Source organism: Carassius carassius, chromosome 7 (genome assembly GCF_963082965.1).
Source record: "Carassius carassius chromosome 7, fCarCar2.1, whole genome shotgun sequence".
NCBI lineage: Eukaryota > Metazoa > Chordata > Actinopteri > Cypriniformes > Cyprinidae > Carassius > Carassius carassius.
Genome location: NC_081761.1, coordinates 21,714,048 through 21,727,065, shown reverse-complemented (window position 1 = coordinate 21,727,065; position 13,018 = coordinate 21,714,048). Strand labels below are relative to the sequence as shown.

At 45.0% G+C, this 13,018-nt stretch overlaps 1 protein-coding gene and 1 long non-coding RNA gene across 12 annotated transcripts in view; one reads left to right on the top strand and one right to left on the bottom strand.

Moving 5' to 3' along the window:
• The window catches only part of LOC132143723 (uncharacterized), a 303,135-nt gene that overhangs the window by 142,689 nt on the left and 147,428 nt on the right, over positions 1 to 13,018 (bottom strand). The gene's annotated exons all lie outside the window — the stretch shown is intronic.
• Positions 1 to 13,018, top strand: part of rims1b (regulating synaptic membrane exocytosis 1b) — an 89,710-nt gene that overhangs the window by 6,964 nt on the left and 69,728 nt on the right. The window contains exon 1 of one of the 11 annotated variants that reach the window (XM_059554184.1): positions 12,489 to 12,690. The exons of the other annotated variants lie outside the window; for them this stretch is intronic. Within the exon in view, the coding sequence (XP_059410167.1) occupies positions 12,668 to 12,690 (23 nt within the window). The 5' untranslated portion in view covers positions 12,489 to 12,667. Of the gene's footprint in view, positions 1 to 12,488; positions 12,691 to 13,018 lie in introns of those variants that run through there. 11 annotated transcript variants of the gene reach the window in all.

Here is a 13,018-nt window from a genome sequence, read left to right as displayed (position 1 = left end):
CTCTCACGGTCGGCCCAATGGAGGATCTCGCCAGGTCCACTCTGGACCCAGAGCCCAGCCTACAATCTCCCCACGGTACGAGGCATAAGCCCGAGCCCACCAATGACGGAGAGCCAGAGAGCAACCCGTCAGACCAGGTGCGAGAGCCGGCGACACTGCCCACCACGAGGGAGCAAAATGTGGAGCGCCAAATGGGTCAAAATGAGGGGGTTTCCAATTCACCTATGCCAGATCCTCTGTTAAGCCCAGGAAGGGCTCCTGATCTTCCGTTAAGCCCAGGACGGGCTCCTGATCCTCCTGTAAGCCCAGGTCGGGCTCCTGATCCTCTGTTAAGCCCAGGAAGGGCTCCTGATTCCCCGTTAAGCCCAGGACGGGCTCCTGTTCCCCCGTTAAGCCCATGACGGGCTCCTGATCCTCCGTTAAGCCCAGGACGGGCTCCTGATCTTCCGTTAAGCCCAGGGCGGGCTCCTGATCCTCCTGTAAGCCCAGGACGGGCTCCTGATCCTCTGTTAAGCCCAGGAAGGGCTCCTGATTCCCCGTTAAGCCCAGGATGGGCTCCTGTTCCCCCGTTAAGCCCAGGACGGGCTCCTGTTCCCCCGTTAAGCCCAGGACGGGCTCCTGATCCTCCTTTAAGCCCAGGACGGGCCCCTGATCCTCCTTTAAGCCCAGGACGGGCTCCTGATCCTCCGTTAAGCCCAGGACGGGCTCCTGATTCCCCGTTAAGCCCAGGACGGGCTCCTGTTCCCCCGTTAAGCCCAGGAAGGGCTCCTGATCTTCCGTTAAGCCCAGGACGGGCTCCTGATCCTCCTGTAAGCCCAGGACGGGCTCCTGATCCTCTGTTAAGCCCAGGAAGGGCTCCTGATTCCCCGTTAAGCCCAGGACGGGCTCCTGTTCCCCCGTTAAGCCCAGGACGGGCTCCTGATCCTCCTGTAAGCCCAGGACGGGCTCCTGATCCTCCATTAAGCCCAGGACGGGCTCCTGATCTTCAGATAAGACCAGGAAGGGCTCCTGATCTTCCGTTAAGCCCAGGACGGGCTCCTGATCCCCCGTTAAGCCGAGGACGGGCTCCTGAACCCCCGTTAAGCCCAGGACGGGCTCCTGATCCTCCGTTAAGCCCAGGACGGGCTCCTGATCCTCCGTTAAGCCCAGGAAGGGCTCCAGCCCCAGAGCTTACTCCAATGCCTGCTCCTCCAAAATTCCCACCCTCCCACCCACTCCTGCCTCCTCCTCCGCTGTCGTCTGGCTGCCCCTCTGCTCGCCCTCAGCCTACCATCATTGTGGTGCGAGCTCAGCGGGACCGCCATCCTCCAGCGACGCCTTGGTCGGCGTCTCCCTTACCTCCGCCTCCAGCCTCTGAGGCCTGGACTCCGCCTCGGCCCGTTGACCCGTCGGCTCCACCATGGCTCCTAGCTCCTTCCTCTCCGCCGTGGCCTGGCAGTCCGCAGGCTCTGCCTGGCTCCCTCGTCCCTCCGGCTCCGCCTTGGTCTGGCGTCGTCCATCCTATGCCTCGGGACTCCACTCCTCTGGCTTCGCCTCATCCCTCCGTCCCTCCGGCTCCGTCAGGCTCCTTCATCCCCTCGGCTACACCTCAGTCCTCGGTCACTCTGGCCTCACCGCGGCCTTCCGGATCCACATCGCCGCGTCAGTCACCAGAGCCATCAGTTCCGCCTAGGACCTCCGGCTCCTCCCCGTCACCCTGGCTCTTCGGCTCTCCGTCTCCACCTCGGGCTCCTCCTCCACTTGCTCCGTTGCCGTGGGTCGAGTCCCTGGAGTCGGTGACCATTCCTCCTCCATGGCTCCTTCCTCCGTCGGCCCCACCTTGGGCCGTTATGGCTGTGGCCTGGGTCCTGCTGGGTACCTCCTGCTTCAGATCCTTCCTGTCTCCTCCCTGGCTCCTCCCTCCGTCATCTCCTCCCTGGCTCCTTCCTCTGTGGTCCCTTTCTGCTGGCCCCCTCCTGGGAGGCTGTCCTCCACCGGAACCTCCTCCCAAGTTCCCACCCACGCCTCCCTTTGTTGTTTCTGCGGTGCGAGGACGCACCTACCGGGAGGGGGGAGTACTGTCACACAGCTGGACTCATTTTGTGTGTTTTTGTCCCTGTTAATTAAGTCATGCCATCCACCTGTGTTTTCCCAATTATCCTTTGTATAAATGCCTTGTCCTTTCAGTTCTGTTTTGTCGGGTCTACTCGTCTACTCGTCTACGTGTCAACTTGTCTACTTGTCACCTGTTACTTGCCACTTGCCTCTTGCCACCTGTTATTTTGCTACTTACCTTGCCTATGTTTGAGTTAATAAATCCTTGTTTCGTTTATCCCTCGGCTTCGTGTTCCTTCCAGCAGCGTAAGCCGTGACAGTATGTCTGTTGTGATTTTAATTACGTATGATAATTTCATGCCTTTCCTAAAGGAATCATACATCGTAGGCATAATTATTAATAACATGAGACAACAATGAATACAGTGGATTTTTATCATATGGGTTACTGTCAATTTAGACAGCTTCTGAGGTAGTTAAAGGATTTTCCTATTTTGCAACACATTTTCTAAAGAGAATAGCCTCCGCAAAAGGTTATTGCATTTGTTCATTGCTATGGGATTGCTAGGGTTTTAAAAGTAGTTATTCACTATTATATTATTGTTTCTCAAACAATCAGTGGACCCCCATTACAGGGCTTTCTTTGTGATCAGGTTTCTGAGTGTTCCCTCAGATGAAATCCGGCAGACCCAGCTGACCAAACGTGAGCTGTTTTCATTTGCATAATTTCTAGGGCATTTCTTTAAATATTCTCAGTTGTTTTTAGTACATTTTTTGTAAGATTTTAGGGTGTTCTGGATGGTTGCATGCAGGCCCAAGTAAAAAAAAACCTCCCAGTGATTTTCTGATGTCTAGATATGGTTCTAAATGTGACTTAAAGGCTTTTTATACATTTGTGTTCCTACATTTATTTATAATGTTTTTTTTTTGTTTAGTGTCCCGAACATGCTTAAAACTGCTGACTCTAAATGAATTGTGTTGCCTTCTGAGAAATAATGAATTTTTGCAGCTTTTGTGAGTCCACCGTGTGAAAAGATGGATCTCAAATTCATCATTCATTATTGGAAAGGGTTCAGGGTCTCAGGAAAAACAAGGGTTTCTCCCAACTGCTGCTTCTGTCTTTTTTTTTCTTGACAAGAATTGCAGAACATCTTTGCAACCACATCTAACATTAAGACTTGAAGTAAGTCCGAAAATGTACTGAGTTGTGAGAAAGAAACAACCCAGCTGCTGTGATGTCTTGTGACGACTGGGTGAAGGAGGAGCTGGAAACAAGTGCGAGTTAAACAGTTTAATGAATATGAAACAGACAAACAAGGGTACAACATGATGCTGGGAAGACTGGAATCCTCGTCCCCTCCGTCTCGAGTCCAGAATACGATTAACCGAATAAGTCGGTTCCCCATCTATGAGACGCGGCGGCGGGGGAACCGGAGTAGGCGGATTAATACGTGCATAAAACACGGGTTTAATTTTGGACACATGAAAGGCGGGGGGGAATCCTCCTGTACGCTGGAGGTAGTTTGAGGCGGACGGTCATCGGACTAATGATCTTGGTGATAGTAAACGGGCCAATAAATTTGGGAGCTAATTTATTAGATACGGAACGCAGAGGAATGTTACTGGTAGAAAGCCACACCTTTTGACCCACGACGTAAACGGGAGGCTTTGACCGGTGGCGATCAGCCTTGGCCTTAGTGCGCTCCCTCATCCGGAGCAGAGTCTCGCGGGCTCTGGTCCAGGTGCGGTGGCACCTCTGGACAAACGCGTGAGCGGAGGGGACCGCGACTTCAGATTCCAGACTGGGAAAAACTGGTGGCTGGTATCCTAAACTGCACTGGAACGGAGAAAGGCCCGTAGCTGACACTGGTAAAGAATTGTGAGCTTACTCCACCATAGAGAGTTGTTGACTCCAGGAAGAAGGATTCTTGGAGACCAAACATCGCAACGTCCTGTCTAAATCTTGGTTGGCTCGCTCAGACTGTACGTTACTTTGGGGATGATAACCCAAAGACAAGCTAACTGACGCTCCTAGCAATTTACAAAAATCTTTCCAAAATGTGGATATAAATTGAGATCCCCTGTCAGAAACCACGTCTACCGGGAGGCCATGAAGCCGAAAGACGTGATCTAGGACAGTGGCCGCTGTTTCCTTGGCTGTCGGTAATTTGGGCAAGGGAATGAAATGTGCCGCCTTTGAGAACCGGTCCACTACGGTCAAAACGACCATCATGCCATTAGAGGGTGGGAGGGTGGTAACAAAATCTAGTGCGATGTGGGACCAGGGTCTCGAAGGGACAGACAGCGGTTGAAGGAGCCCATCAGGAGGTCGGTTAGATGACTTCCCACTGGCGCAAACTGAGCAAGCCAAAACAAAATCGCGGACGTCACGAGCCATACGTGGCCACGAGAATCATTGTTTAACCAGCCCATTAGTTCGACTTATCCCTGGGTGACAAGCCACGGGCGGTACGATAAAGTAAAATCAAAGCAACCGAAAAAAAAAGTGCCCACCGAGCCTGCCTGGAATTGAGTCTTTTGGCAGTTCTAATGTATTCTAAATTCTTATGATCGGTCCAAATAATAAAAGGTACCCCTGAGCCTTCCAGGCAGTGACGCCACTCCTCTAAAGCTAATTTGACTGCCAACAACTCTCTGTTACCAATGTCATAATTGCGTTCAGCAGGAGGTAATCGATGGGAAAAAAACGCGCAAGGATGTACCTTATCATCCGAGACAGCACGTTGGGACAACACTGCTCCTACCCCCACCTCTGACGCGTCGACCTCCACCACGAACTGCCGTGTGGGATCAGGGGCCACAAGGATGGGAGCCGAAACGAAGTGGCTTTTGAGGTTAGTGAACGCAGTCTCAGCTGTGTCCGACCACCTGAACAGAGTACTGGGAGAGGTCAAGGCTGTCAGAGGTGAGGCTAGTTGGCTGAAATTGCAAATGAAACGCCGATAGAAATTGGCGAACCCCAGAAACCACTGTAGGGTCTTTCGGGAATCTGGAGATGGCCAATCTATCACAGCCTTAACTTTGTCAGGGTCAATACGTATTCCCTCGGACGAGACAATATACCGTAGGAAGGGAACAGACCGTGCATGAAATACGCATTTCTCCGCCTTGACAAAAAGCCCATTCTCAAGTAACCTCTGGAGTGTTGAACGTGTTCCTGGAGAGATGAAGAAAAAATCAGTATGTCATCCAGGTAAACATATATAAACTGATCTACCATATCTCTCAACACGTCATTAACGAGTGCTTGGAAAACCCCTGGCGAGTTGGAGAGCCCGAACGGCATCACCAAGTATTCAAAGTGCCCTCTGGGGGTATTAAAGGCGGTTTTCCATTCATCCCCCTTCCTGATGTGGACCAAATGATAAGCATTACGTAAATCCAATTTTGTGAATACGGATGCTCCCTGTAACCTCTCGAAAGCTGAAGACATGAGTGGTAACGGATAAGTGTTAAGTGTTCTCGTAATGTTGTTCAGCTCTCGGTAATAAATACAAGGTCGCAGAGAACCATCTTTCTTACCCACAAAAAAGAATCCCACCCCCTCTGGAGAAGAGGAAGGACGGATGAACCCAGATGCTAAGGAATCAGAAATGTATTTCTCCATGGCTTCCCTCTCAGGAATAGAAACAGAGTATACTTGCCTTTAGGCGGAGACTTACCTGGCACTAAATCTATGGCACAGTCGTAGGGATGATGCGGAGGAAGAGAAGCAGCATGGGACTTACTGAACACCTCCTTCAGGTCCAGATACTCTGCGGGCACGTTTGGCAAAACCATGTTCTCCTTCTGAAAGACAGAAACAGGGACAACAGGACAAGCAGAAACCAGACAAGACTCATGACAACTTTCACTCCACAATGTGACTGTGTTGGAACCCCACTCCACTCGTGGATTATGTTTTATTAACCATGGGTGACCTAACACAATGGGAGCTACAGGGGAGTCCATGAGGAAAAAGGATATGGTTTCACAATGATTGCCAGAGGTGAGCAGAGTGATTGGTTCTGTGTAGTGTGTGACGTGAGGCAGTTCCTGGCAATTGAGTGCGGTGACATGGATGGGAAGAGAGACAGGCAGGACAGGAATGTTCAGGTGACGTGCAAGGAGTGAGTCGATGAAATTACCTTCGGCTCCGGAGTCCAGAAGGGCGTGACAGTCGTGAGTGTGATTCTCCCACCGCAGTTTCACCGGAAAGAGAGTTGATGATGTTGTTGAGGACTTCACAGCGGAGAACCCACCCGATAGTAGCCTCAAGTTTACTGCCGGGCTGGCTCTTTTACTGGGCAGGTGAAGATGGTATGTCTGAGCCTCCACAGTACAGGTATAGTCCTTGGGACCTCCGCCGTTCTCTCTCCCGCCGTGACAGCCGAGCTCTACCCACCTGCATGGGTTCGTGGTCGTCGAACGGGACCAACCGCTTTCTCTCGACTCGAGCGCCTCCTGTCCGGAGAGATAGTATGGCGCTTAGGACTGGTCCGACGACCCAGGCGATTAATCCGGGCATCAACTCGTAAGGCTAAGTCAATAAGACCGTTGAGTGTGGGGGGCAGCTCGAGGGGTTAGATTTCCTTTTGAACACGGTCGGCCAGCCCATGCAGGAATCGATCCCACTGCGCCGCCTCGTTTCACTGGCACGCGGCTGCCAGGGTGCGGAACTGAATTGAGTAATCCGTGACCGAAGAGGTTCCCTGATGTAAGTCTGAGAGCTGGTGAGCGGCTTCCCTGCCGGCCGCGGCTTGATCGAATAGCCTCCTCATTTCCTCCGAGAGGGAGTGGAACGAGGCGCAACACGGATGTTGATTTTCCCACACCGCCGTCCCCCATAGTGCGGCCTTGCACGACTTCCACTTTAGATTCCTCGGTGGCGAAGGTGCGGGGCTGCAAGGCAAAGTGAATGGAACATTTATTTAGAAAAGTTCTGCAGAAAGCTGGCTCACCGGAGTAGCCAGAAGTCGCGGCTCTGGCCGGAAGTGGTCCTGGGGGGTCTCCCGGGGGACGGGCGGTGTGGGAGAAGTGAGCTGATGGATCTGCTGGGTGAGCTCGGACATCTGTGCCACCAGCGCTTGGATAGCGCGTCCGGTGTTAGAGATGCTCTCCTGCTGCTGATCCATGCGTTTGACACTGTGGTGCATAAAGTCTGTTAGAGTGTTGGTGCTCGCTGCTTCCATGATGATGAGAATGTTCTGTGACGACTGGGTGAAGGAGGAGCTGGAAACAAGTGCGAGTTAAACAGTTTAATGAATATGAAACAGTCAAACAAGGGTACAACACGATGCTGGGAAGACGACAATCCAAGACGGCGGTGAGGTGGTGAGGAATCCGGATGGTGACGGTGAGAAGGCAGCAGGACAGCATGGCACAGGAACTGCGGGGAATCGAGCCGAAGGTAAGTCGTGATGCTTTGTGGAAGTGCGGAGAGTGGATGAGGTTCCGGGGGAAGACACGGACATCCAACGCAAACAACACAGAAGCAAGAGACAGAGATCAGACATGAAACAACATTCTCACAAACACAAGACGTGAGACAAGCCAATATATAGGGAGTGTGTAATGAGTGACAGCTGCTGCTGATGACAATTAACGGAGACGCCCACAAACTAATCAGTGCAGACGCGAAACACACAGACTTCACCACAAAGTGCAAAACCCAGAGATCATGGTTTACCAACCGTGACATGTCTGTTAACCAAAGAACGGAAGAAAAAAGAAGAAATCAATAACTTTTATAGCTTTAAGGATTCATCTTTATTTAATTTAGAATTTCCTAGTGTTTGATAATTCAATGTATTCGATTTCTGTATATTTCCAACTTGCTGTAGGGCACAATGACATTTATTATAAGGGGTTTTTGTGAAGATTGTTTATTTATGTGAAGGAGTTGATTTAAAATTCAAATGTTAAAATTGATAGCTCTTAGGAAAAAAGAAGAATTTCCTAGAGACATCAGTAATATTGGTCATCAGTAACACTTACCTTCAATTATAAAAAAAGATGCCATAAAACAAATATTTAAAATATACTGTCTTTATGTTGTTTGGACATTAATTTGATGATTGAATGTGAAATTATTGCAATATAACAGTATATGTAAAAACTTTAATGTTAGGTGGGATTAATCATGATTAAATGCGATTAATTTCAGAACAAAAGTTCTGTGTGATTATTTATTTTTTAATCGATTGCTCTCACATATAAATAAAATATCAGTTACTTTATTTTTCTCATGAGCTATTCAAATTTCACTTGAGCCAATTTCCATAAATTTGTAATTTAAAAATAAAATTAAAACTGTAACCACTGACCACAGTGACTTCAGCCTCTCCCATTATTATCACTGTTTCTACATTGCTTTCTCTCTTTTGCCTCCCCTATGAAGGATAAGAATAGATTTTAACCTATGAGCTGATTCAGTGATCGATACTTCTCTTTCTTTCCGCTGCCCTGTATCTAGTTTCAAATGGATGCAATGGTGGGTGAAGATATAGATTTTACTTTTATGAATGAACTTCACTCATAGGCCGTTATAATGAATCTTACGATATTTACAATTTAAGATTGTATTTTTAAATTAGTTTTTTCTTTTTTGTAACTATACTGATCACCCTATAAACTGTATTTTCCATGTTTATAGTAATTTATAAATTCACTGGAAGTCTAAATGTCCTCTGCATGAGGGTTGAGCCGTGTTTGTGTGGTTATTTTTCTGGTGCGTCCTGAGTGCTGATTCAACTAGACACTTTCAATTAATTAGCAAAAAATTAAAGAAAAAAAAAAAGAAAGAGAAACACGCAGTCAAGGCGGCAGCCGGGAATCAGCAAGTGAGATGGAAATAGTCCCTTTTTTATCTGTTCTCCACCCTTTTCTGTGTTGCCCTTTTTGTCTCTCTTCCTCTCCCCATTTATTCTTCCATCTGTCCATCAATCCTTGCTGTCTTGCTCACACCTACTCTTCTGATGTAATCAATGGGTGGTAATTACTAGTCAGGCCATGTGTAAGTTATATAGACACAAAATTCCAGTTACTGTAGCGTGTCTATTTTTGATTCACTAGAAAACATAGTTCCAAGTACAACAATCCACAGGGTTCATACAGTACACTCTTAAAAATCATGTTTTTTTATTGGTATTGATGGTTCCATGAAGAATCTTGAACATCCAGGGAACCTTTCAAATTCACAAAAGGTTCTTTATAGCGGGAAAAAGTTCTTTAGATGTTTAAAATGTTCCTCAAAATGGTTCGTTTAAGAACTGTTCACCGAAAGGTTCTTTGTGGATCCAAAAATGGTTCATTATATGACATCATTGCAAAAAAACCCTTTTGGAGCCTCTAGTTTTTAAGAGTGTAGTACCATTCCTGAATGAATCAGAGTTCCAAGTTGAAGTCAAGTCATGTCTGCTTTATTGTCAATTCTTCCACATGTACAGTACATACAGACAGAGAGTTGACTGAATGATTCATTTGTTTCTTAATGAATCTGTGGACAAATTAGGATGAGAATACTACTCTTTTGCTTTTTTTTACAAAAATTATAATATTGATATGTAAGTTTAGGGTTATTTTATTTATGTAGGGTTATTTATTATATAGGCATTTATGTAATCAAATCACTGCCTTTGCATGAAAATCACACTATTCTGTATCTTTATAAGTTCTATTTTGATTCGTTGTGCAGCCCTAGTAGTAATGATTTCTTTTAGTGATTGATTCATTGAAAAGATGGTAATTAGTTTTGCTCCTGAATAAATGAGCAATATTACCTGCAAAATTGTTTAGTGAAAAATCCCCACTAATGCATATTTGGAACATGTAAAACAGAAGTAGATTAATACAAACAATGAAAAGTCTCAGTGCTGTTAGACTTTATCCTAGCACTCTTGGCGAATCAAATTTGAGCACTGGAACTAAAAGTTTTATAATTATTAACACATTAATTAGCTAATTATTAAAAGATACATTTTCTACATCCGATTTCATCATACACACAATAAACAGTTTACTATATTTCAGTCAAGATTTTGGGTGTCCCTATGTTGTGTCTTACTTTCTTGGCAGAATGAGGTCATCCTTTTGTTCTCTTGAATTTTCTGTCACCCAACAAAGTTGAATGAAATCTCAAAGTTCTCAAAGGTTTCCTAATGTCTTAAAAGAGTGTTCTTGTCTTTTGGAGTGTCAAATTTGTCATCTTTTTTGGTCCGCTCCTAGGATTTTGCACAACGAAGTTACAAGTTACAAAACTATATTTGTACATCACAGTTATATCATCAGAGGCTGCCTTAGAGAGGGATAGTTCACCCAAAAATGAAAATTCTGTCACCACTTACATATTTCACCCATTAAATTCTATAGCTTTTTTTCCATAATATGGAAAATGGACCAGCAATTGTTTGGTTAAGCACATTCTTCCGAATATCTTGGCTATTTTTTTTTTTTTTTTGGTTAAGCAGAAGAAAGAAACTCATAGAAGTTTGGGACAACTTGAGGGTGAGTAAATGACAGAGTTTTCATTTTTGGATGAACTATGCCTTAAGCAGCTATTTTAGTACTTGTTTAGCCTTTTGTGAAGATGTAGAAAGACCACAGTTCTAGGCTCAGAGCTAACTTCAGTCTTTTCTAACAGAAATCTATAAATGTCTACTTGTATTGGTGTTTCTATTTTGGTCCAATATCCAGCCATGGATATATACTGGTGAATCACTGGATCTAGATTAAGATATATCAGAAACCTTTTGAACTTTAAACTTTGAAACACAGAACAATTCAGAATCTAATTTAAACCTGAGCAATTAGTTTGTACATTTATATTAGGATTTATGGCTCTTAGTTCCAGTCTTTAATGTTTACACTTGAGCATCTTAATTAGTTACTCACTCTCATGTTATTTAAAACTTGTGACTTTCTTTCTTTCCTGTAACACAAAGGTTGACTATGAGAAGTAGTTTTAGTTATGCAGTGATATACAAGTCATTTTTCTGGATAGTAATATAACCACGTATGGGTAAACTTCGTTAAGTTTACTAGAGTTACATTTGAAGATGCTGACCTCTGAGAACGGTGTTGAAGTGGAGAGAGTTGAGTCTTTTGGGTCAGTGCTCTCAGCTGGGAACAGCTGTCATGGTAGCAAGGGAGCAGGTCTCCAGCCATCATGGAAATACACGTAAGCCAGTTCTACACCTCTTAAAGAAACAGTTCACAGAATAATGGAAATTTTGTCATTGTTTACTCACCGTTCTGTTACTGTCATTTTGAACCCTTATAACCTTCTTCCGTAAAATATACAGCATGTACTGTAAATGCCCCCTTCCTTTTTTTTATTATTGTTATTTAAAGATTCAGATCAAACTAATTTTAATGTTACACAAAGATAACCGGATTAAATACAAAATGTAGTTTATATAACTGGTTGTACCATTTTGCAGCAACAACAAAAATCAAGTGTTTGTGATAAATGGCAATGAGTTTTTCACATCGCTGTGGAGGAATTTTGGCCCATTCATCTTTGCAGAATTGTTTTATTTCAGCCACATTGGAGGGTTTTCAACCATGAATGGACTGTTTTAGGTCATGACACAGCATCTCAATCAGATTTAAGTTCGGACTTTGACTTGGCCACTCCAAACATTAATTTTGTTTTGCTTGAGGATCATTGTCCTGCTGCATATCATAAGTGTGCTTGAGTTCTGAAATGGAAATGGCTTTATAACCCTTTCCAGACTGATACATGTCAGCTATTTTGTTTCTCATATGTTCTTGAATTTCTTTAGAGCGCAGCATCATGTGTTGCTCTTTAAGCATGCTTCACGTTGTCAGACAGGTTCTTTTTAAGAGATTTCTTGATTCAACAGGAAGATCAATAGATGATTGACACAAGGGTAAACAATGACAGAATTTCCATTATTCTGTGAACTGTTTCTTTAAGAGGTGTAGAGCTGGCTTATGTGTATTTCCATGATGGCTGGAGACCTGCTCCCTTGCTACCATGACAGCTGTTCCCAGCTGAGAGCACTGACCCAAAAGACTCAACTCTCTCCACTTCAACACCATTCTCAGAGGTCAGCATCTTCAAATGTAACTCTAGTAAACTTAACGAAGTTTACCCGTAAGTGGTTGTATTACTTTCATGAAAAATGACTGTATGTTTCATCTTCTTTCTTCTGGAAATCCATACACATTTTTGTCTCCGTTGGAAGAACTGTTTGCCAAACCTGATTTAATATGGGTGTATAAATGCACATAAAATGTCCATAAATCTCCTTAAGCACATCCACTCATAACCTTTAAGAGGTCACTTTTCTTTTCTTTGATTCATCTGCCAATGATCCTTGTCGCCACGCCTTCGACTTCCCACGCAACGCTTCATCCTGACTGCGTAATATAGCATCACTGGCCAAGACTCCCTGATGTCACAAACTCCATCCAGATACCTGGGACTGCAGTCTGCTGTTTGACTCCAGAAGGGAAACTACAAATGTCGTCAAGCAAGAGAAAATGCTAGCATTTACAGTCATGGAGACCAGAAGTTGTGGGAAGTGTGCTTTTATTAGAGAGTTTCAGTGGATTCTGGAGTCACTGTTTTATGTAGGTTTGGGATTTTGAAAGAAAACTGCAGATCATGGCTGTTCGCCACAAACAGAGGTTTGTACTTGTTTTTGCAGTTTTGTTTTCTTGAAGATTGCTTTTTACTGCAGTGTAACGGAATTACATTTAATGGGGTTGAACAAAACTGGGGGATATTGGGTAGAAGGTGAGGATGAACGTTACCTGTCAGCCTATATTGTTGAAGGAAACTTTTACAAAGAAATGCGTGCAATGAATTCAGTGAGCTGTGTCTTTTTTTTTCAGGGAAATCTATTTTAAATGGCTTTATGTCTTTACCATGGTCATTAGAGCTGCTAACCACTTGCTATAAGAGAACTGTTATGCTAATGTGGTGTTCCTTTGAGAAATGTTTCTGGAACGAAGC